The following is a 23829-nucleotide window of genomic DNA, read 5'->3' as shown; positions in this document are numbered from 1 at the left end:
GATGGAAACAAGAAACAGTCAAGTAGAACTTACTTGAATATTCCATCAAATGGCTCAACCAAAGGTTCCCATGCTTCCAAGTGTCTATTGAATGTGGATGCAGCAATTGAACAGATCAACACGACATTAATTGTCTCAAATCTCCCATGTGTTGCAAGATTTATACTCGAGATTGTAGTGTCGAAAATTGGTGTGACCTAAATATTCAGAAATTATGTAACTAGAAAATACAAATATTTCAACAATTTCTTTCCATTTCAAGAAACATAATTTAGCATGCCTACGCACCATTCCACACGAGCTGTCTAGGATGCTGATTGACAAAGATCCCAGCTTCAACTCAGCAGTAACATTGTCAGGTGCCTTTGGCTTAGCATGATCTGCAATACTGTATGCCAATCGAGCTGATGGTTTTTTCAGATCAGGCCGTGCAAGGAAAGTACATCCCTAAAACATCACAGAGTGTTGGATTCATACAACCATGAGCTAATAATGTATAAAGAAATTGATTCAAACATAACAGATAACCTGATTTCCAACTTTCCAGATGCTCCAGCAGTTAGGTCCCTTTGAGCTGGAAGACCTTGAGATAGGGTCCTCTGAGATATTTGCTTGATTCACCAAACCCAACTTAGGGCAGCAAATGGAATCCTTGCTTGGCATCTCATCTGTTTTTGTCACAACACATCCAAGAGAAGCATATCCAGGAGGCGCCACTGGATACCACAAGAATATGTCATCAATGCCCTTTTTGTCAATTTGTGCTACTTTCATGAATCGTACAGGCTTTTCAGAAACTATCTTGTCGTCACACTTGAAAAGAATGCCAAGAGTAGGTGGTTCAAGCCTGAAAGAATCATGAAATATGTGAACAAGTATCAGAAAGCACGGAGTATTTGAAAACTATATATCTATATTAAGAAATCATTACCCTTCAGTTATACAGTCGCCAACTGGAGCGAAGCCGAAACGAGGTAATGGCCGCCATATTGAAAATGGCCTCCTTGAGTCGCCACCTTTATCCCACCATATTCTTTCAAAATGTGGAGTAGACGTGCAATAGCTACTTGGTCTTGACAAAGTTCTAACAACATCCCACCCAGAAGTACTCTTAGGATTACTTAATTGATCAGTTGGCTGGTCACTCCGAACAGGAGAATCTGCAGCCAGATCTTTAATGATATAGCAATTTGGATTCCTTAGCAGAACATGATGCAAATCAAGAGCTTCTGTTCTACTGGGTTGGTTTGCAGAACTGTGTGCATGGAATGTGCCAATCACATTGTCCACACGCCAGATGCTAAATCCAGAAAGTATTCTGCAGAAAAAGGATAAAAGGTGAATCCATGATACCACTGTTGGTGTTTTCATTCAAACTCTAGGTAGGTTCTAGAAACTCTTTTCATGAGGTGAAACAATCAAACAACACAATGGCAGGCCAAATAACAAAGAATGATGGTGTCATTACCCAGGAGCAGACGAGAGTGTGTGTATGCAGTCTGAAAATGTCGCAGAAGTCACTAGATCAGAACGAAGGCAGTACACAACATTATTGGAAGGTGGCTGATTTCCACTATTTACCACACATCCTAGAGCTAAGTATCCACGCGGCGGCACAGGAACCCAGATTGAACAGTCATTTTGCTCATTTGACTTCTTGGAATCCACTAAGTCTAGAGATCCAGGTAATGTATGTACAAGCCTAAAGCCAAGAGGTTTCCGCACACGGCCATAGGTGTTGCTTAAAGCAACCACAACCTGAGAAGGTGGCACAGACCTGAAAAGGCAAAGTCAAACATTATATTAGCATTAGCAGGAGAAAGATGAAAGGTTAAAGGGGAAAGATAGCAACCAGATCAGCGAACTGTCTAAAAAATGTACATATTACTTTGTGATGACCTTACTAGGTAAGGATCACAATCACTAGATAAACCACTCTGAATTTGAATTTTATTACAGAGATGGAGTTTACGTGAGGTAGAAGAAAGAAATGGGGAATGGGGAATTAGACTGGGCGACTATCCTGTTACAGATTCGCTGTCTTGCTCGACTGAACCCTGGTCTATAAGTACACACCGCTCGCGCGGCCACGGCCCGCTGACCATTACACCGCACACGGCCCAAGGCCCAGAACTAGAATACTAAAGCTAGCCTGCTGTGATTACAGCCCCTATTCCTTCGTTGTTCCCTCCTGACGGTCACGGTTGCTGACAGTGCCTCCCTCTGAAGATCCAGCATGGTATCTCCTCTTCAAAACCTCATAGTCCTCCCATGTTGCCGTTTCTTCGGACAGTCCCGACCATTGCATGAGTACTTGCACATGCACTGCATTGCCTTTCTTGACCATTTTCCTGTCCAACACCTTCTCAGGGACTACATTGGCCACTGATAAATCCACTGGCGTTGGCAAATCTGAAAACACAGGAGTGTGGTCTGGCCGGTGCTCCTTTAGTTGAGACACATGAAACACAGGATGAATGAGAGCCTTTTCTGGTAATTGTAGTTTATATGCTGATGGTCCAATTCGTTCCAGAATTTCAAAAGGGCCATAGTATTTGTAAGCAAGTTTGGGACAAGGACGATTGACCACTGTGTGTTGGGCGTATGGCTGCAGTTTCAGATACACCACCTCCCGCACTGAGAATGATCTGTCCGATCTGTGCCTGTCAGCAAAATGCTTCATCTTTGCTTGTGCTTTCATCAAATTGGCTTTTAGCAAAGCAAAATGAGCTTGGTGTTCTCTCAACCATTGTTCCACTTCCACATTGTCAGACTAGAGGAGAGAAGAGAAAAACCCATAGGTAGGACTGTACCCATATAAGGCCTTGAACGGTGAGCATCCCAAGGCAGTATGGAAGTTGGTGTCATACCAAAACTCAGCCAGAGGCAGCCAATTGTGCCATTTATGAGGAGTGTCATGCACTGCACATCTTAAATACATCTCCAAACACTGGTTGACCCTTTCACTCTGACCATCGGTCTGTGGGTGATACGCTGTTGTCATGTGCAGCTTGGTGTCCCACAGCTTAAACAAGTCTTTCCAGAAATGACTTGTAAATTTTTTATCCCTATCAGAAACTATTGTGTGAGAAAGTCCATGCAGCTTCACAATAGTTTCTAAAAAAACTTTTGCTACCACCGGAGCAGAAAATGGATGTCTGAGAGGAATAAAGTGGGCATACTTGGTATATCTGTCCACCACCACTAGTATCACGCTGTAGCCAGCGGACTTGGGAAGCCCTTCAACGAAATCCATAGCTACATGTTGCCAGGGTCCTTCAGGAACTGGTAGAGGGTTCAGCAACCCGGGATATTTGCAGTGTTCATGCTTAGCTTTTTGACAAACATCACATTGTTGCACAAACTCAGTGACATCAGCTTTTAACCCAAACCAAGCAAACAACTTGTGCAATCTCTAGAAGGTGGCCTATATACCCGAGTGGCCCCCAAGAGCACTTGCATGGAAGGCCGAAATGAGCTTTGTTTTAAGAGCAGAATTTGCCCCTATCCAAATTCGGTCTTGCATCTTAATAATCCCTTGTTGCAAGGAAAATCCTTCCACATTGTCATTAGCTATTGCCAGCTGCTGCAACAGTTGTTGGGCTTGAGGGTCCACTTCATATGAGTTCAATACCTCTTGCAACCATACTGGCTGACTCCGTGAAGTTGTGGTGATAGCCAACAAGTGACCCACTCTAGACAAGGCATCAGCCACGTATTTTCACTACCCTTTTTGTATTGGAATTGGAATTGCAGCCCCACCAGTTTGGTCATTGCTTTCCCCTGCAAGTCAGAAGTCAACACTTGATCTCCCAGTTGACACAAACTCTGATGATCTGTCTTAATAATGAAGGGTCCTCTCTGGACATATGCTCTCCATTTTTCTACTGCCATCATGATCGCCAAAAACTCCTTCTCATAAATTGATAGCTGCTGATTTTTGATGCCCAGAGCTTTGCTGTAGAAGGCCACAGGGTGAGCATCTTGTATGAGAACTGCTCCTATCCCAGTGGAGCAAGCATCAGTTTCAATTGTAAATTGTTTGTTGAAATCGGGCAAACCAAGCACTGGAGTGGTGGACATGGCCAATTTCAACTTGTCGAATGCCAGATGGGCCTCATCGGACCAAGCAAAGCTGTTTTTCTGCAGTAACTGAGTTAGTGGTTTTGCAATAATGCCATAGTGCCTGACAAACTTCCTATAGTATCCGGTTAGACCTAGAAACCCACTCAGTTCCGTTACATTTTGGGGTACAGGCCAATCCATCATCACTTTAGTTTTCTCATGGTCTGTAGCTACCCCCTCATCAGAGATAATATGCCCCAGATATTCCAGTTTCTGCTGGGCAAAGGTGCACTTACTGAGTTTGGCATAGAACTGATTTTCTCTCAACACTTGGAACACCTCTCTCAAGTGGTTGACATGTTCCTCCAAGGACTCACTGAACACCAGTATGTCATCCATGAAAATGACCACACACTTCCTGTTTCCTTTGGAAAAACACCAGTTCATTACTCCTTGAAAAGTTCCAGGTGCAGTGGCTAAACCAAATTCTGATCTGGTGGTAGCCAGCTTTTAAATCCAACTTGGTAAACCATTTAGCGCCTGCAAGTTCATCCAGTAGTTCATCCATAATTGGCATTGGAAACCTACTTTTGACAGTAATGGAATTTAACTTTCTGTAATCCACACAAAACCTCCAAGTGCCATCCTTCTTCTTGACTAGCAACACAGGAGAGGCAAAAGGACTGACACTAGGTGTAATCAAGCCAGCTTCTAACATTTCTGCCACTTGTTTCTCAATTTCATCCTTTTGCAAGGGAGAGTACCTATATGGCCTGACATTCACTGGTACTGCTCCAGGTATGAGATGGATAGCGTGATCCAGGGGTCTAGTGGGAGGCAAAGACTTTGGATCATTAAACACATCAGCAAACTCATCAATGACAACTTGAACTTCTGGATGGATTGTGTTGCTTTTAGTGTTATGAACAGGGACCAGCAAGGCAGTGGCCCAAATGTCATTCCCTCTATGCCATCTCATGGCCTGTTCCACTGACAATTCTTGTAAACCGGGTTTGTCGCTTTTAGTAATTCCTTGCAGAGTAATGAGTTGATCCTGATAGTTAAATCTGACCCATTTTTCCTTCCACTGACAAGTCATTTCTCCCCATTGCTCCAACCAGTCCATACCAAGTATCATATCATACCCTCCCAGGTCCAATACCTTCAGAGGATAACTGAAGGTATGCCCCTGTACCCACCAATGCATTTCCGGCACAAACGCAGAACACTGCAGCCTCTCTCCATTTGCTACTTTTACTGGCCATGGTGATTGCAACTTCTGAGGAGTGACTTGAACTCTAGATAATATTTGAGAATCAATGAAACTATGATTGCTCCCAGAATCAAGTAAAATTATCAAGTAAAATTAACACCACCTGATTGCCAATCAGGGCTCTCAACCTAACAGTCTGGGGATGATCAGCTTCTGACAGTGCATTGACTGAAATCTGCATGTCTGCCAGAGCAGTTTCTTGTTCCACAATAGCATCTAGTAACTCATCCGATAGGATGTCAGGATCTGCCCCTTGCATTGCTTGAACAGCCCCTTGAGGTGCAGTTTTAGTGCACAAATGGCCCGGCATGTATTTGTCCCCACAACTGAAACACAACCCATTGGCCCTTCTGAATTCTTTGAGCTGTCTAGCTTTCCATAGATCTCCTACCACCACTGGTTGAGCCTTGTAATCAGTTTTTTTGGACCCATTGCTTTGTGGTTTGTCCATTTAAGATGTTTGCTTCTGGCCAAGACCTCTTCCTGAATACCAGCATACATCGCAGCTTCGCTGATTGTAGCTGGTATTTGCATCTCCACCGCAGCTCTCAACTCCTCTCTCAGACCCAACACAAACCTAATTACCAGGAATGTGTCACTAACTGTGTTTTCATACAGCAGCAACTGGTAAGTTAATTGCGTAAACTCTCTTTTGTACTCAGCCACTGACCCAGACTGTTTAAGCATCATCAACTCTTTCATTTTGTGTCTATGCACGTTGACATCAAACTCTGACATCACAGCAGAGCGAAACTCATGCCAATTAGGCCACTGATGAGTCAGTTTATACGCATGAAACCAATTGGCCGCATCACCATACAAATGCAGGGAAGCTGATGTGACTCTGAAGAACTCCGGAATTTCATACAGTGAGAAATAAGCTTCGCATCCATCGAGCCAAATTCGCACGTCAGTGCCATCAAAACGAGGGAAGTCCATTTTGGGCATCCACGGTCTACGCGGATGCTGATCCTGACAATCAGACACAAACGCCTCCTTCTGCTTATCCAAATTGGGCTGGGACTTGTTCTGAACTGGCGGCGCATTGGGTATCGGTGCTTGGTTCCTCAGTTGCGATGTTATTTGCGGGGGTGACCCCAATATGCCTTCGTTCCCCGCTGGTGAAACTGTGGGTGACGCCTGTTTGTGTAACTGATCACGGGCTGCTGCCATCTAGTCCTGCCTTACCTCTCCAATGGATTTCATAGTCAAATTGACATTGCTCTGAATCACATCGATGCGTTCCACCTGCGTGTTGAACTTCTGATCCAATTCTTCTATCCTGGTGAACAATTCATCGATGCGGCCGATTTTGTCTCCCAAACCTGATAGCACCTCCAGCCTCTGCATCACCCTTGTCTCAAATGCCTCCATGGAGCCTAGGACCAACTCTGTCTGCACACTGGCCTTGGGAGGAGCCGTGGTGCCCCCTGGATCTACCGCCGCCCAGGTCAGCGAGTACCGGGGCGCCGCTGACCGTCTCCGCACGCGCCCTGTCCTCTGCAACCGATCTCCCACGCCTCCACTGCAGCGCCAATTTGGTTGCCGCCTCGGAATTTTACACCCAGCTGAAAATCACCGGGAAACCGAGCGCGTACCTGGATCCGCTGCCGAATGATCTCCGCCGCCCTGATTGCTCTCCACCGCCGGTGCTGGAACGAAGCACCAGACCCACCGCCTCCGCAAACTCCCTCGACGAGCCGGGATTTTACGGGAGAGCCCAACCGAAGCGCCGACGAGCCCAATTCGCCTCCCCGCCGCCGATCGCCCGAATCTGATACCAACTGTGATGACCTTACTAGGTAAGGATCACAATCACTAGATAAACCACTCTGAATTTGAATTTTATTACAGAGATGGAGTTTACGTGAGGTAGAAGAAAGAAATGGGGAATGGGGAATTAGACTGGGCGACTATCCTGTTACAGATTCGCTGTCTTGCTCGACTGAACCCTGGTCTATAAGTACACACCGCTCGCGCGGCCACGGCCCGCTGACCATTACACCGCACACGGCCCAAGGCCCAGAACTAGAATACTAAAGCTAGCCTGCTGTGATTACAGCCCCTATTCCTTCGCTGTTCCCTCCTGACGGTCACGGTTGCTGACATACTTCTCACAGAACTGAAATACTATTGCATATTTTATACTCAACATTTTTTATGTCTTAGAACACAGTAGAAACTAATGCATTTTTCTTTAGCTTCTCTGCCAAACAGAATAGGGATAGAACTAACAAAAAAAAGGTGAAATAGGCCAATGGGCATTGTTATTATGAACCTTATTGTAACTGCTAGTTGAGACAATGGATTATGGAAATAACAAAGTAGAATTTATAACTACATGTCCCTCATTTATGATAATCTTAAGGTGTAGGCAAGTCTTGCATGTAGTTACTGCCAGGTTTTGAAACCCCACTTATATTAAGTGGCTTCCTGGACTGAAAAAGCTGTTCTTAACATAGCTTGGTTATCAGACCATGCTGGATCTGATTTTCTAAAACCTGGCCTGGTATATCACTAAACTCCTCCATTTCACACAACTGTTAAGAGGAGCAACTTGTTTGTATTACATCCCATGGCCAAGGCCTCCTGAGCAGCCTCGCTGAACCTTAGACGTCCTAGGATCACGCTCGCAAGACTTGGCGAACCTTGATGCCCCCTTTATGGAGGTATGGGAGGTGGTGCGTCGGATGCCGCTAGGGATGGCGCCGAGACCGGACAAATTCACGGCGGAGTTCCTTCAGGCCTGTTGGGGGACCGTTGATGCGGAGCATCCTACGGTCATCCCTATGAACCTACCATCGTCTCACGAAGTGCCAAGAGGACCTATGACTCGAGCTAGAGCTAGAGCTCTCGAGACCGAGGTGACTTCTCTCCTTAGTGATATTACATATGATCCTCTCGAGACATGGCTACTACCTAAGTCCGAGATGTTGTGCATGATTAGGTACCAAGAGGACCCTCCCGAAGATGCACGTGAAGACGGACAAGCCGCCAAGTCCACGGATGAAGAGAACCAACGAAAGAAGAAGAAGGCAGCTCCAGGGCCTGGACATCCGGCCCCGCTCCAGCCCGGACATCCGGCCACTGCCCGGAAATCCGGCGCCCGTCACAGAACATACCCGAAGCTGAACCACTTCAGCATGGACATCCGGCCACTCGTGAAAGCCCGGACATCCGGCCACTCGTGAAAGCCCGGACATCCAGCCCGATGCCCGGACGTCCGGCCTCCCCTGTCTGCGCACAGTGAAAGGGCCCGAGGCGCGTGTACCCTTCGCCCACCTTGACTATATACACTCTTCTCCTACTTACATTTTAGGGTTAGCAAAGTAGTAGCTCATTAGAGAAAGAGCTTTGCTCATCCTGCTCAACCGCTCTTCTTTCACTTCATCCTCATCAAGACGGAGCCGCTCAAGTCGACACTCCGACTACACCATCTTCGGCTCAAGTACACCGACATCAAATACTCTTCGTTGTGCCGCGCGCCAAGATTGTCAAGCCAACCGCAACCCTCTACACGACAACAACTCTCAAGAACAACGACATCGTCAAAACCAAGCTACCTTTGCGCAAGCACGAGAACGGCAACGCCAACGCCGACACGAAGAGGAAGAGCGAGCGCGACTACACCAAGAAGTACAAGATGCAGAGGCACAACGTCAAGAACAACAATTGCGAGAAGCTCAAGCACTTGAGGCGCAACAAGCCCTCCGAGAATCAAGTCGAGCCGTAGCCAACCGAGGCCGACAAGCTCGTGAACATCAAGAAGCGCTTCGCGAAGAAGCTCGCGTGCAACGTCAAGCTCGACAAGTTCCTCCACAAGCTCGCCAAGAACATCAAGTTCAACAAGCACAAGAAGACATTGGAAATCCTCCACGACAAGAGCAAGGTGTGAGAGACGATCCTCCTCGTCAAGGACGTCATCATCCACGACCCGAACACAATGAAGAGCGACGCTACGGCAAGCTAAAGTTCACCATGCCCAAGTTCAATGGAAGCAATGACCCCGAAGAGTACCTTTCATGGGCATTGAAGGTCGGCAAAATCTTCCGCTTGCACAACTATGACGAAGAGAAGAAGATCGCGATGGCATCCCTTGAGTTCCAAGACTATATCCTCATTTGGTGGGAACAAGTCATTGAGCGCCAAGAGGCAAAAGGTGAACCACCCATCACTACTTGGGCACAAATGAAGGATGTCATGAGAGCACGCTTCGTGCCAACCTACTACAACCGCGACCTCTTCAAGAAACTCCAACTACTCAAGCAAGGAACCAAGAGCGTTGAAGAATATTATAAGGAAATGAAGATTGCAATGATACGAGCCAATGCCACGGAAGATAATGAGCAAACTATGGCACGTTTCTTGAATGGACTCAATCACCCTATCAAGAAGATCGCCGACTTCCAACCATACTCAAACCTCATCGAGCTAGTGCATCAAGCTACCAAGGCGGAACGTCAAGTGCAAGATGACTTCAAGTATGCCAAGTTCTCATCCAAGTCCTATGGTTTCTCCAACACCCAAGCTTCAACGACTCCAACACCTTCTACATCAACCAAGCCTTCTACAAGCAACAACGACAAGTCGAGTTCTAAGAAAACTTCGACAACTTCAAGTCATCATCCTACTACAAGCAACTTCAAGCCGAGAGCTTCATCGTCATCAACCCCAACCAATGAGACCGTCAAGATAAGTTCCTTCAAATGCTTCACATGAGGAGGCCGAGGCCACAAGTCCTTTGAGTGTACCAACAAGCGAACCATGATCCTCAACGACGATGGTACATACGACTCCATGAATGAAGGAGAAACGGAAGCACTTGAGCAAGTCGCCATGCACCGGCAAGTGAATGATTAAGAGGAACAAGTCTTTTGTGATAAAGATTCAAGCCCTGCTCTAGTTGTCTCAAAGGTCTTGACTCTCCAACATCAACAAGAAGACCTAAGATGTCATATCTTTCATACCAAGGCCGGCATCAATGGAAGGTCCGTCAAGGTCATCATCGATGGAGGGAGTTGCCATAACTTAGCAAGTGAAGAACTTTGCTCCAAGCTCCAATTGCTCAAGACGAAGCACCCACACCCCTACAAAGTTCAATGGCTAAGCGACTCCGGCACTATCCAAGTCGAGCATAGAGTGCAAGTCTCCTTCAAAATCGAAGCTTACAAAGACACTTTGAAATGTGATGTCATTCCAATGACCGTTTGCCACCTTCTTCTCAGACGACCATGGCAATTTGATAGAGGTGTCATCCACAACGGCCGAACGAACCACTACATCTTCAAGATGAAAGGAAAGGAGTACGTACTTCGCCCTATGTCTCCAAGCCAAATGATCGCCGACAAGCAAGCCACCCATCGTGGAGAGAATAGTGAGATAGCGAACCACCAAAAAGAGAGTGAGCGCCACAAGCCCAAATTGAGTGACTCCACAATGAGCGAAAAGATGAACCTAGTTCTATTTGCCATCAAACGTGAGATAAGAGAAGTGTGTGAGAACCCATCTAGTGTGCTACACTATATCCTTTTGTACAAGGACGAGGCACCAAAAGCTAACACCTCTCACACTCTACCTTTAGTGTTGTCTTCTCTTTTGCAGAATTTCAAGATGTTTTCCCCGACGAGCTATCTCTGGGTCTACCTCCACTACGAGGCATCGAGCACCGCATCGACCTCATCCCCGGAGCACCACTTCCAAACAAAGCTCCCTACCGCATCAACCCCAAAGAAACCAAAGAAATACAAAGGCAAGTCAAACATCTCATAGACCATGGACATGTATGGGAAAGTTTGAGTCCTTGTGCCGTTCCGGTCATTCTTGTGCCAAAAAGAGACGGTAGCTTTCGCATGTGTTCCGATTGTAAACTTATCAATGCTATCACCGTTCGATATAGGTACCCCATTCCACGCCTTGATGATATGCTTGATGAACTTAGTGGTGCCACTATTTTTTCCGTTCTTGTGCCAAAAAAGACGGTAGCTTTCGCATGTGTTTCGATTGTAAACCTATCAATGCTATCACCGTTCGATATAGGTACCCCATTCCACGCCTTGATGATATGCTTGATGAACTTAGTGGTGCCACTATTTTTTCCGCATACAAGAGGGTGATGAATGGAAAATCGCTTTCAAAAAAAAGTTTGGTTTGTATGAGTGTTTAGTCATGCCTATGGGTTTATCGGAAGCACCGGGTACTTTCATGCGTCTTATGAATTATGTGTTTCATCCTTACATTGGTGAGTTTGTTGTGGTCTACTTCAACGATATCCTTATTTATAGCAAATCTCTCAAAGATCATGTCACCCATGTTCAAACCGTTTTGCAAACTCTTCAAAAAGAGCGTCTCTATGCTAACATGGAAAAATGCCTTTTTGGCGTTGATAAGCTCGTTTTCTTGGGTTTTGTTGTATCCCCTAAGGGTGTTCATATTGATGACTCTAAGATCAATGCTATTAAAACTTGGCCACAACCAACCAACTTGCATCAAGTGCGTAGCTTCCTTGGTTTAGCCGGTTTCTACCGCAGATTTGTGAAGGACTTTAGTACCATTGCTTCACCTTTGCATGCTTTGAGCAAGAAGAATGCACCCTTTGTTTGGGGACCATCCCAAGGTACCGCATTCAATGAGCTTAAAAATTTGCTTACTCATGCTCCTGTGCTTGCATTACCCAACTTTGACAAACCCTTTGAAATTCATTGCGATGCTAGTGATAATGGCATAGGAGGTGTGTTAACGCAAGAGAAGCGCCCCATAGCTTATTTTAGTGAGAAACTTCCCAGAACGCAACTCCATTACCCCATCTATGACAAAGAGTTATATGCTTTAGTGTGAGTTTTGCATGAATGGGAACATTATCTTCGCCCTCATGAATTTGTCATTCATACTAATTATGAAACGCTTAAATACCTTAAGGGTCAAACTAAGTTGAACAAGCGTCATGCTAAATGGAGTGAATTCATTGAGTCTTTTCCTTATGTCATCAAGTACATTAAAGGTAAGGAAAATGTTGTGGTGGACGCTCTTTCCCGCATATGCATGCTTGTTACTCAACTTGAATTGGATGTCATTGGCTTTGAGCACATAAAAGACTTGTATGCGCATGATCCTACTTTTGATATTCCTTATGCCAAGTGTTCGACGCATACCTCTTGGGATCGTTATTACATCAAAGATGGATATCTTATGAGAGCTAACAAACTTTGCATCCCCGAGTCTTCTCTTCGTTTGTTGCTTTTGCAGAAATCTCATGGAGGGGGACTAATGGAACATTTTGGACGCGACAAGACATTCGCTACGCTCTCCAAGAACTATTATTGGCCCAAGATGTTCCGCGACGTCAACCGCTTCACCAACCAATGCTCTACATGTCGCAAAGCTAAGTCTAAAGCTCAATCCCATGGCCTTTAAATGCCTCTCCCAATTCCATATCAACCATGGGAAGATATTAGCATGGATTTTGTACTTGGATTGCCTAGAACTAGAAATGGAAAGGATGCGGTATTTGGTGTTGTGGACCGATTCTCTAAGATGGCACATGTTGCCAATCTCTTTTGTAGAGAAATCTTACGACTACATGGAGTGCCAAAGGCGATTGTCTCGGACCGCGACATCGAGTTCTTGAGTTACTTTTGGAAGACCCTATGCACCCAGCTCGGAATCAAGCTACTCTTCTCCACGGCGTACCATCCACAAACCGACGGCCAAACGGAGGTGAACAACCGCACACTCTCCGCTCTACTTCGCGTGCTAATCAAGAAGAACATCAAGGAGTGGGAGGAGTGTCTACTATCGCCGAGTACGCCTACAACCACACAAGACACTCAACTACCGGCGAGTCCCCCTTTGAGGTTGTTTACGGTTTCAACCCATTGTCACCATTGGACATTCTCCCTCTACCACTACAAGAGCGCACGAATATGGACGCGAGTGCCCGAGTCAACTATCTTAAGAAGATGCATGAAGGTACAAGGCACACCATTGAGCGCCAAGTACAACGACTTGCGACCAAGCTCAACATCAACAAGCACCCCATGGTGTTCAACATTGGAGGTCTTGTGTGGCTACACCTCTGCAAGGACTGCTTCCCCCACGAACGCAAGTCCAAACTTCGACCACGAGCGGATAGACCCTTCAAGGTGCTTGAACGCTACAACAACAACGCCTACAAGATCGACATTCCACGCGACAAGTACTCCGTGAGCGACATCTTCAACGTCAAAGATCTCTCTCCCTACCATGATGATGAAGATTTTGATCCGAGGTCGGATCTTTCCCAAGGGAGGGGAGATGATGCGAAGCATCCTACGGTCATCCCCATGGACCTACCATCGTCTCACGAAGTGCCAAGAGGACCTATGACTCGAGCTAGAGCTAGAGCTCTCGAGACCGAGGTGACTTCTCTCCTTAGTGATATTACATATGATCCTCTCGAGACATGGCTAGTACCTAAGTCCGAGATGTTGTGCATGATTAGGTACCAAGAGGACCCTCCCGAAGATGCACGTGAAGACAGACAAGCCGCCAAGTCCACGGATGAAGAGAACCAACGAAAGGAGAAGGCAGCTCCAGGGCCCGGACATCCGGCCCCAGCCCCGGACATCCAACCACTGGAGACTACAACAACGGTCCAGCGGCCGAAGCTACAAGACCCGGACATCCGGCCCCGGCCAAGGACATCCGGCCACTGCCCGGAAATCCGACGCCCGTCATAGAACATAACCGAAGCTGAACCACTTCAGCCCGGACAACTGGCCACCCCAACCCGGACATCCGGCCCCTCGTGAAAGCCCGGACATCCGGCCCGACGCCCGGATGTCCGACCTCCCCTATCTGCGCACAGTGAAAGGGCCCGAGGCCCGTGTACCCCTTCGCCCACCTTGACTATATATACTCTTCTCCTACCTACGTTTTAGGGTTAGCAAAGTAGTATATCATTAGAGAAAGAGCTTTGCTCATCCATTACGGATCTACTCCATGAGAGAGACCGCGGCCCCTCTTTGGAGAAGATCCCCTTGGATTCAAGACCCCCTTTTGGGTGGCCCCATCAAGACCTCCTTTGGAGAAGAACCGGTTACCGTGTATCGTCCCTTGTTGACTTTGGATCTGGTATCTCCCTTTGTGTTCATGGATCTAGCACATGTGTGAACTAATCTCGTTGGTCTGAGTATTTCTTTTGTGTTCCCTTCATGTTTTCCCCTTTGTGTTCTTCGTGTTCATCACGGGATCCACTTCTTCCATGAAAGATCGGCCGTATAGGGTTCCACCCTACATCAACCGTGAAGGACGATGTCATGGATGCTTTCGCCAAGTTGCACTCTTATGTGGGCGCGGGTGTTTGAGGCTCTGAATCAGGCCCTCCTAATCCTGCTGCCCAAGAGGCCAGACGGCTCGGCCGGTCGGCCCGACGGATTAGCCTAATTCACATCTTCGTGAAGCTCGTAGCCAAAATCCTGGCCACCAAGTTGTCGCCGAGATTGGGGGCGTTGGTCGAGGGGAACCAGTGCACATTCATCTCGAAACGTTGCATCAATGATAACTTCATGTTGATACTTGCACCAGTTGGGGGAGCCTCGCGCGACTAGCTGTCTTGGGCGTTTCTCTACGAGGTACTGCTAAGGTTGGCTTTGGCCCGCACTTCCATGAGTGGATTGCCATCAATGGTGAGCCAGGGCCGCCGGTTTGGCACCACAAGGGCCTCCGGCGAGGCGACCCGCTTTTCGTGATATTGTTTGTGTTGCTGATTGACACACTCAACATGTTGTTGGCCAAGGCCACGGAATGTATCATTTATACAATCTTTTGAAGTTTATTTATACAAACTTTACAATCAAAAGGTTTTAAGCTTAGTAGAACTAAGACTGAGTACATGAGGTGCAGTTTCAGTACTACTAAGCACGAGGAGGTTAGCCTTGATGGCCAGGTGGTAACTCAGAAGGACACCTTTCAACATTTAGGGTCTATCTTGCAGAAGGATGGTGATATTGATGAAGATGTGAGCCATGAATCGAGGCCATATGGATAAACTAGCATCAAGCTTTGGCGTCCTCTGTGACAAGAGAGTGTCACAAAAGCTAAAAGGCAGGCTCTATAGGAGGCTATTCGACCTGTGATGTGCGACACATAATGCACATGCTGAGATGGATATGCGGCCACACAAGAAAGGAAAGGGTCCAGAATGATGATATAATAGAGTTGAGGTAGCATCAATTGAAAAGAAGCTTGTCTAACATCATCTGAGATGGTTTGGACATATACAACGGAAGGCTTCATAGTGGAAGATTAAGGCATGCTGATAATGTCAAGAGAAGCCTGGGGTAGGCCAAACTTGATATGGGAGGGTTCCATAAAGAGAGACTTGAAGGACTGAAATATCATCAAAGAACTAGCCATGGCCTTCTCACGTGCCCATTGTTAGAGTACTATATATATAGCCATGTAGCCTTTTGTATTTACCCCATTGTATAAGGGGGTTTCTGCATATTTCCTGCAACTGTACATGTATATATACTTGCCTATGGCCCCATGGGAATACAAGTTGCATATTTCCTAACATGGTATTAGAGCTAGGTTAATTTTTTGCACGCTGTAACTCATGCTATTGATCCAACCCGCGTCGCCACTCTCCTCTGTAGCCACCGTTGTTTATCTCTTGCCGCCAACTCTCCACGTCCGCTCCAATCTCCTGTAGGTCAACGCTCAGCCTGCTCCTTCCAAGGATCGATCCATCCGCCCATCCCGATCGCGAAGACCGTTGCCGTCCCGCTCGGATCGCGCAGACAGCTACCCTCCCGCCGTTCTTTCGATCGAGCCAAGCACGAATGCAGGAGCATTTCCATCCGCGTGCGTGCTCGTCCTGTCCTGGTCAAACGGGCTTGCCCCGATCTGTTGGTGTCTCCCGAGTGCGTGCTGCTTTTCATCGCCGCTACCGCCGGTTTTCTGCAGCCGTCTCCTGTTGCTAGCGCCGGCTCTCTGCGGTTCTCGTTGGGATCCTTTGGTACTCGCGTCAGTGCTTGTTGGTGCTTTAAAAAAAGGAAGGGCACAATGTCTACATCGCCAGGCTACGTTGCAGTTCCTCGTCGTTCGGTGATCTTTGATGGTACCAACTACATCGAGTTCGTCGGCTTCATGCGCATTCATATGCGTGGCATTCGTCTCTGGGGCGTTCTTTCTCGCGAGGTCGCCTGTCCACGACGCCCAGTTCCTCTTGTGGCCCCTACTCCGCCGACGCCATCGGTTCTTGCTGCAGATGCTAATCAGGCTGCGAAGGATGCGGCTAAGCTTGCTGATGACGCTGTTGTTCGTGCTTATGATGAGCAGGGTTTGGTTTATGAGGACGCTCTTCACACTTATCATGAGGCTCTGTCTACTTACACTCGGTGGCTTGATGATGATGCTCATGCCGCCGCTGTTCTCAGTGCTAGTGTTCTGCCTTAGTTTGCCTCTGAGCTCCTGGGCCTCCCTACTGTATTTGAGATGTGGACCCAGCGTTATCAGCCTTCTGGTGATGCCTTATACTTGTCTATGGTTCGCCAGGAGCATGCTCTTCAGCAGAGTGACTCCACTGTTGATGATTTCTATGCACAGAGTTCTGCTCTCTGGCGTTAGCTTGATTCTCTCCGCACTGCTCGTTGTCGTACTTGCCAGTGTTGCCAGGCTGTGCAGGCTGATTTGGAGTTCCATCGTGTCTACGAGTTCTTGTCTCAGCTCCGCAAGGAGTTTGAGCCCCGGCGCGCTCAGTTGTTTGCTCGTGGCCGTATTTCTCTCATGGAGGCGCTTTCTGAGATTCGTGCTGAGGAGACTCGCTTACGTGGTGCTGGTTTACTCGAGGTTCCCTATGTGCTTGCTACTCGAGCTTCTACTGTACCGCATGCTGCACCGACTACTCCCCACTCCAGTGCTCCGTCGCTCTTGCCCACTCCTACTAGCAGTCAAGGTCGCTCTCGTCCTCACTGTGACTACTGTAAACAGGATGGTCATGTTGAGTATCAGTGCTTCCAGAAGAAGCGACACATGCGTAAGGCGCGGAGATCAGCTTCGGGGACTTCTACTTCGACATCTTCAGCCTCCACCTTGACTGAGCAGGATATTCTGATACTTAAGCGTCTGCTTGCCGCTTCAGGCTCTTCTTCGACGGGTACAGCTGGTTCTGTAACTGATACTTCCCGCATTGAGCAACCACCCTCCACACAGTCAGGGTACATCCTTATGGGTTCTGGACTCCAGAGCTTCTTTTCACATGTCTTCTCATTCATCCAATTTGTCCTCTCTTAGATCACTTGATTTTCCTGTCCATGTACTCACTGTTGATGGTACTCCTCTTTCTGTTGCTAGTCGAGAATCTTACCACTTCTTACTATGTTCCTGATGGGAATACAAGTTGCATATTTCCTAACACCCATGACTAGGTTTCGAGATCTTACGGCTTTGTTGTTGTTGTTATGGATGCAACTTATCTCTATTGCATAGCCCATGGGGCGTAATATTTACATAAGACTTGGGCATGTGGGAAGCTATCAGTCGAAAACCCAAGAGTACTCAACGCCCAAAATAGTAGTCGAAGCCCAAAAAGAAAAAGAACAGAGGCGCCAATCTACAACCATTCCACACCAAGTCAATGCCCAGAGCAGCGGCACGCGGCCCTGACACCAGATCGTGGAGGCGGTTGGCTGAGAAGAAGGGCGGGCGAGCAGTGGCCTAGCGGTGCCGGAGCTGGCGGGGCGGGGCGGCAAGCTGACGGACGAGGCAGAGCAACACGAGTGAAGCACGCTAAGCCTACGGGCGGAGCGACCAGGGAGAGCAACGAGACTGTTCATGTGTTGACTTCCCATGTCACATGTGAGAGGGGGTGTTGAAGTGTATATGCACTTGCCCCAAGACCACTTAATTATATGTTGGAATGTTGCCGTTTGTGTGATGCATTTATTCTAATTAATTATATGTTGTAATGTTGCACTTGGATGATGCGATTGTTTTGTATTCATTCATCGCTGATGATATGCTGAAATTCTTTTTTTTATTTGTCAACATTGTCTTCCTTTGCCGCTTTGTCTTTCAGGTTGTTGGCGCCATTGCTTCGTGGGGACGTGAAGGCCAAGGCCACTTGCTGTAAGGGGTAAATGGTCATGTATGGCAGCAGGTATTGTTATATTAGTGTCTACTCCCTCCGTTGCTAAATATTTGTCTTTCTAGAGATTTCAACAAGTGACTACATACGGAGCAAAATGAGTGAATTTACACTCTAAAATATGTCTATATACATCCGTATGTGGTAGTCCATTTGAAATATCTAAAAAGACAAATATTTAGGAACAGAGGAAGTAGTATAGTATTTATAACACATTGTAGTCAACCATTAGCTAACAATCAGTCGCAACCAATCCTAACTAATCTTGGTTAATCCACAAGTTAATACCCCGACAGCTCGACTCGCAATATTTATCACGGAACTACCAAAAGAAGTTGAAAATTTGAATATCTTTGTTGCACTGAGAACTAATGTTCTAAACACTCTTATATTTCTTTACAGAGGAAGTACATAGCATTCCTACCAGGAACTACCGGATTACAAATTTGGAATTTGATAAAGCACGGAAATTCAAATCTAAAACTCATATCAAGAACTACCGGATTACGAATGTGATAAAGCACGGAATTCGAATCTAAAACTCCTATCTCACTGGGTGACGTCAGCCCTAGAAGTGCCCAACGACTCAGTGAAATTTTCGCCAAGTCTTTGCCTAGTACTTCAGCACTGAAGTTACTTGGTGCTACCGGACATAGCGTGAACTAAACTCATTTAGCTACCCGTACACTAGTTTAGGGTTTAATCCCACACTCCTTCATGCCCATACTGCTCAAGCTCTTTCGCCCCTGTCGTAGATTTCGACCCTCTCCATGCTCCTTTCTGGCCCATCGCCTCGTTGGAATCCTCGCTGGAACCGGCATTCTTCTCCATCGGTCGCCCCCGTCACAATTGCTCCGCCAAGTTAGGGCGAGCAAGGAAACTGACCTCCTCCATTCAATTCCTCTGGTCAATGAGTAATCCATCTATCCAATTTCACATTTATTCGTACAAATCTTCAAGAACTGCACTTCAAAGCCCATATTTGGTTTCAAAATTGCGTGATTAGTCACTACAAGCCTAGAACTTTCAGATAGGGCACGCTTGTACTACAAAAGGTCATGTGGTAGGGGCTACGCCAGCTTGTGGTGAGCATAAGACTTGGCTCGGATCTAACAGAGATGAAGGGCGCTAGTAGTGCCAATCCATTGAGGAATTCACTTCATGTGGATTGCTACATGGTTGGAATTATCACCTCATGAGCATATGCAACAAGACTGGAATGATTAACTCATCCATCAATTCGTTGCCACACTCAGCTTGAGGACAATCTTTGAAGACATTATCTTGGATGACCAACATGAACTAATACACTTAAAAAAAAAGAGTTAGCAAATGTGCTCAAGTTGCCAAGTGCAAGTGATCCTAAGAAGCAATGTGTTCATAAGAGGCCCCCTCACAGGAATCTAGTCTGGAGTAGCTCGATGACAAGAATAACTTCAAGATGGAAATTTGATGCGGAGCACCCCATGGGTACCGCCATGGATCCAAAGCCCTCAAGCTCCAAGTGGACCAGTTACAAGATCTCGCGCACGTTTGTCACAACCCTGAGTCAGGACGTAACAAATTGATACCGAACAGCACAAATAGGTTGATACAAGTGTCCCGGGTGTATGAATCAAATTCATCAAACCTAGGATCACTGAGGGGATATAATCCAGAGAAGATAACTAAAGGATGGGAGAAGCATAGATCAAGGATAGAAGAGCAAGAGAGGATACATGGGGGAGATATACTCGTCTGGCCACGAGGGGTAGGAGTGAGCCGAGGAAGAAGAAGTGGGCCTGTTCTGTTCTGATTGATGCCTCCCTTCTGGTGTCGCTGATTCTTTTATCATCTCCAGCGCCAGCACACGCCCAAGACCAATTGAGCCACAGCCCATGACAACTAAGCCTGGTGCAGCTACATGCACGGGTATGACAACATGCCATTGAAACCGAGGTGACTTCACTCCTACTTGAACTCCTGATTCATTTGGATGAGACATAGCTACTACCTCAAGCCGAAATGATATGCATGGTTAGGTACGAAGGCATGCACCATGGAGAAGAAAGGAAGGCAGGCCAAGTCCCAAGCGAGGAGCAGAGATTCAAAGAAGAGAAGGAGGAGCAGGGCAAAATTTGCACTACCGAACAGTCCCGTGAGTGCCTGTATGTCGGCCTCGACCTTCTGGGCCGACAAGACTATCTGGTCCGACCGACCAGACTGGCTGATCGGCGCCTGTGCCTCGAACGAAACCTTCTGGACCAACCAGACTTGTCTGTTCTTGCGCCAAAGAATGCACTGCCGGACTGTGCGGTGGCTCTATTTCAGACCAATGGCATGATACTCTGCATCAGACCTACATTTCACAGCGGAAGAATGATCTGAATGGCACTGATTCTGGATGTGCTACCAATCCAGATATAGCCGATTGTTGGAGAAGCAAGAACTCTAGAAAGTAGCTGCATTCAGTCGCATGCCAATCCTAGTGTTTATCTGGGTCACTGAGCGCACAGACTGATATGACTATCAAAGTTGCTGGTACAGTGCTACTAATACCCAGCGCACACTTCACAACAGAAAAATATTGTCACCAGGTGGCAGTTCTCAGAGGGAAAATTACCTTGAGGACACACAATCACCCAAAATAACATAATTCGAAGGAGCTTGTGGCCTCCAGAAGGTGAGATTGTAACCAGGTAGATCACCTACAATATATGATTGATCAATTAAATTAACAGGGGGTGTAACCAGTTGAACAAAAAGAAACAAAAAAAAACACTAATGTGTCTTGCAACAAAAACTAAATGAACTAACACACAAGTACCTTCTGGTGACGCCCAAACTCGCTTAAAGTTGGTGCAAGAGACCAGTGGGTTAATATTGCCAAACTGCAAAGCTGCAAGGGTCTGATTTTGCAGTTTGAGCATGAGAGAAGCAACACCGAGAGAAAGATGGATGCATATTTCTGAAGATGTCAATATTATGTTTGTCTTTTCACTGACTGAAGTATATTTCCAGGAAAAATCTACTGGCTCAAGAACAAGAAGACCGGAACCAGCTTCTATTGTCAGGTCTTTAACGACCGATCGAGCCCATATGTCTTTTTCTTTTGAAGCATACCTGTTTACATGTAAGAGTTTATATCAGTAAGGAGACAAACTAGTAGGTCTACAGTGACATAAACGAAAAAAATGGTTTAGTAGTGGAACTAGAGAGAAAAGACAAACATGAAACTGAAATCCATCTTGGCACGAAGAAGCTTCTCGATGTGCAAGGAATCATCCATTGTTAACTTTGAACTGTCATAAAAAGTAAATTCTGGCGAGACAACCTGCACATTCCCAAATAAAAATGTGCACCATCAAGAAATCATACCACAAGGAATCTGTATGCCCCCAACTCAATAGATCACTGGCAAACTACAACTGTTATGAGTTAAAGAAAATGTGCACACACTGAATCCTGGACCTCTGGTCGAAGATGCATCTCCTGAACATGACAGTTGGTGGACGTTAGATATATATTAGGCTTATTATACCATTTCGTATTACCATGTTGGATGAGGGGTTTCATGCATATATGTACCATGTACCATGTTGAGTGTGTTTTCTTACGGCGGGCCACTGATTCTATTTTCAAATTTCTAGCCTTTCTGCAGCACTGGCACCCACTCTCTAGACAGTGGGACCGGGACCGGCTTGGCGGCATGTTGGACGCAATGACTGAGAGGACAACTTCTTCCTATGCCTCATAGTCACTGATCTACCGGACACTTGGTGGGTTTTTTCCTCTTTTCTTTTAGGGCATGTTTGTGCTGTTGCCCCAGCAGTTATCTTTACTTTTCCTGCACTTGGACCTGTAATCTATAAAGCGGGGTGAAGCCTGTTTCAAGATAGGAATACATGTTGTTATTCCTGTTAATGGTTTAAGGAAAAAAAAATTGATGATTAGGAAGCTTGAGAGCTTTATGAAGCAAATATGTAAATGTGAAAGATTAAGTGCTTGGTGGAGAACAGGTGGATTCAGGAGAGCGTAGTGACCTGAGCATGATATAATCTCAAGTCCAATGTACACGGAGGTTCGACGCATGGATGAACCCAAGGTGGTGAAGAATATTCGTCAAGGTGGAGTTTGTTAAAATTGTGTTGAATATTTGTACAAGGTAGGTTACAATTGGATTTGAATTTGGACTTTGTGTACATAGGGTACAAAGACATGTTCGAATAGGACACCTGTATCTTAGGACTCTTATATAATGAGAAGGTAGACACAAGATGTAACCTATGCCAACATAATAGCACACACACGCAGGGGAGCCGGCGTCGTGTGCTGGGGCCCGGGCGGCCGGGGTGCGGTATTGTAGCGGTGTCATGGAGAGGAGCGCCCATAGTCAGGACCCAGGGATGTAGCCACCATGGTGAACCTCGTTAACAAATCTCGGTGTCGTGCTCGTGTGATTGCTTGGTCCTCGGATGATCTACTATGCGCCTCGGATTAATACTAACACAATTTGATCATGATGGGTACTTGGATGATGTGGTAACATAGGAATGATTGTGTACTCAATGGAGACTAACCTAATGTGCAGCTGATCCTTAAGCAAATACTGGAGGAAGGACATCTCTGGATTTTGGCAGCAGCTAGGAGATTAGCGCGCTTGAGGCTACTGTCTACCAAGGCTGTCTAGTAGTTTATTTGCTTTGGTCGAAGTCTCACCTTGCTGTCGCTGGTGTGTATGGTTGTAGTTTTAAACTGTCAGTAATGCAATGATACACAGATCTCATGTGTATTCAAGAGGGAATAAAAGATTAAGTACAGATAGCACTTCAAATTGTAATTAAGATTTTGCAGTGCCATCCATGGCCACCAACATTCACTTGATGACCAGCATCCTGCAACGTCCTGCACAGGAAGCCTCAGCATGCGCCAAGTCTGGGGCTAGTAGCCAAGGAATTCACGGTCAAGACTGGTCACGTGTGCCTGCCATGCCTAGAAACCCTGCCTTCACCTCATGCTCTATTACCAAATAGCAGTGCTCCAATTTCTTCCACACTCATTCTCTGGAGGAAGCAACCTGCCATCTAGCAAGATCCAGATGGAAGACGAGTTCCCTGGGAGCGAACATCCGGCAAACAAAACTAATGTACCTGTTGCTCCAGGACGAGAAGCACTGTTGCTCCAGGATCGGCCTCTAGCGTGGGCCATTACCAAACCTCTTAAACCATCTAACTGTAACCAGAACTTCTAGAAATGGGACTGCTTTTAGCATGCAGCTCTTCAGACTGCCACTGATACACGTACGTCTATCACTTTTGAGATACCAGCATATGGATTGCTAAAGAGTGTCAGTGGTATGCACAAAAACGGCTAACGGTTAATAGCA

The 23829-nt window shown here is 46.5% G+C and overlaps 1 protein-coding gene and 1 pseudogene across 1 annotated transcript in view; both read right to left on the bottom strand.

Annotated features, from left to right (window-relative positions):
* Nucleotides 1-23829, bottom strand: part of LOC125512571 (calcium-dependent lipid-binding family protein) — an 86431-nt gene that overhangs the window by 14473 nt on the left and 48129 nt on the right. Inside the window, exons 36-43 of the mRNA XM_048677665.2 lie at nt 21674-21777; nt 21271-21566; nt 21067-21151; nt 1469-1777; nt 932-1318; nt 529-847; nt 289-447; nt 34-197 (exon numbers count right to left, since the gene is read on the bottom strand). Coding sequence (XP_048533622.2) covers nt 34-197; nt 289-447; nt 529-847; nt 932-1318; nt 1469-1777; nt 21067-21151; nt 21271-21566; nt 21674-21777 — 1823 coding nt within the window. The remainder of the gene's footprint in view (nt 1-33; nt 198-288; nt 448-528; nt 848-931; nt 1319-1468; nt 1778-21066; nt 21152-21270; nt 21567-21673; nt 21778-23829) is intronic.
* LOC147965037 (uncharacterized) lies at nt 1786-8793 on the bottom strand (annotated as a pseudogene).

Source organism: Triticum urartu, chromosome 6A, assembly GCF_056163025.1.
Source record: "Triticum urartu cultivar PI428250 chromosome 6A, HENAU_Tu73, whole genome shotgun sequence".
Taxonomy (NCBI): domain Eukaryota; kingdom Viridiplantae; phylum Streptophyta; class Magnoliopsida; order Poales; family Poaceae; genus Triticum; species Triticum urartu.
This window is presented reverse-complemented; position numbering and strand designations above follow the sequence as displayed.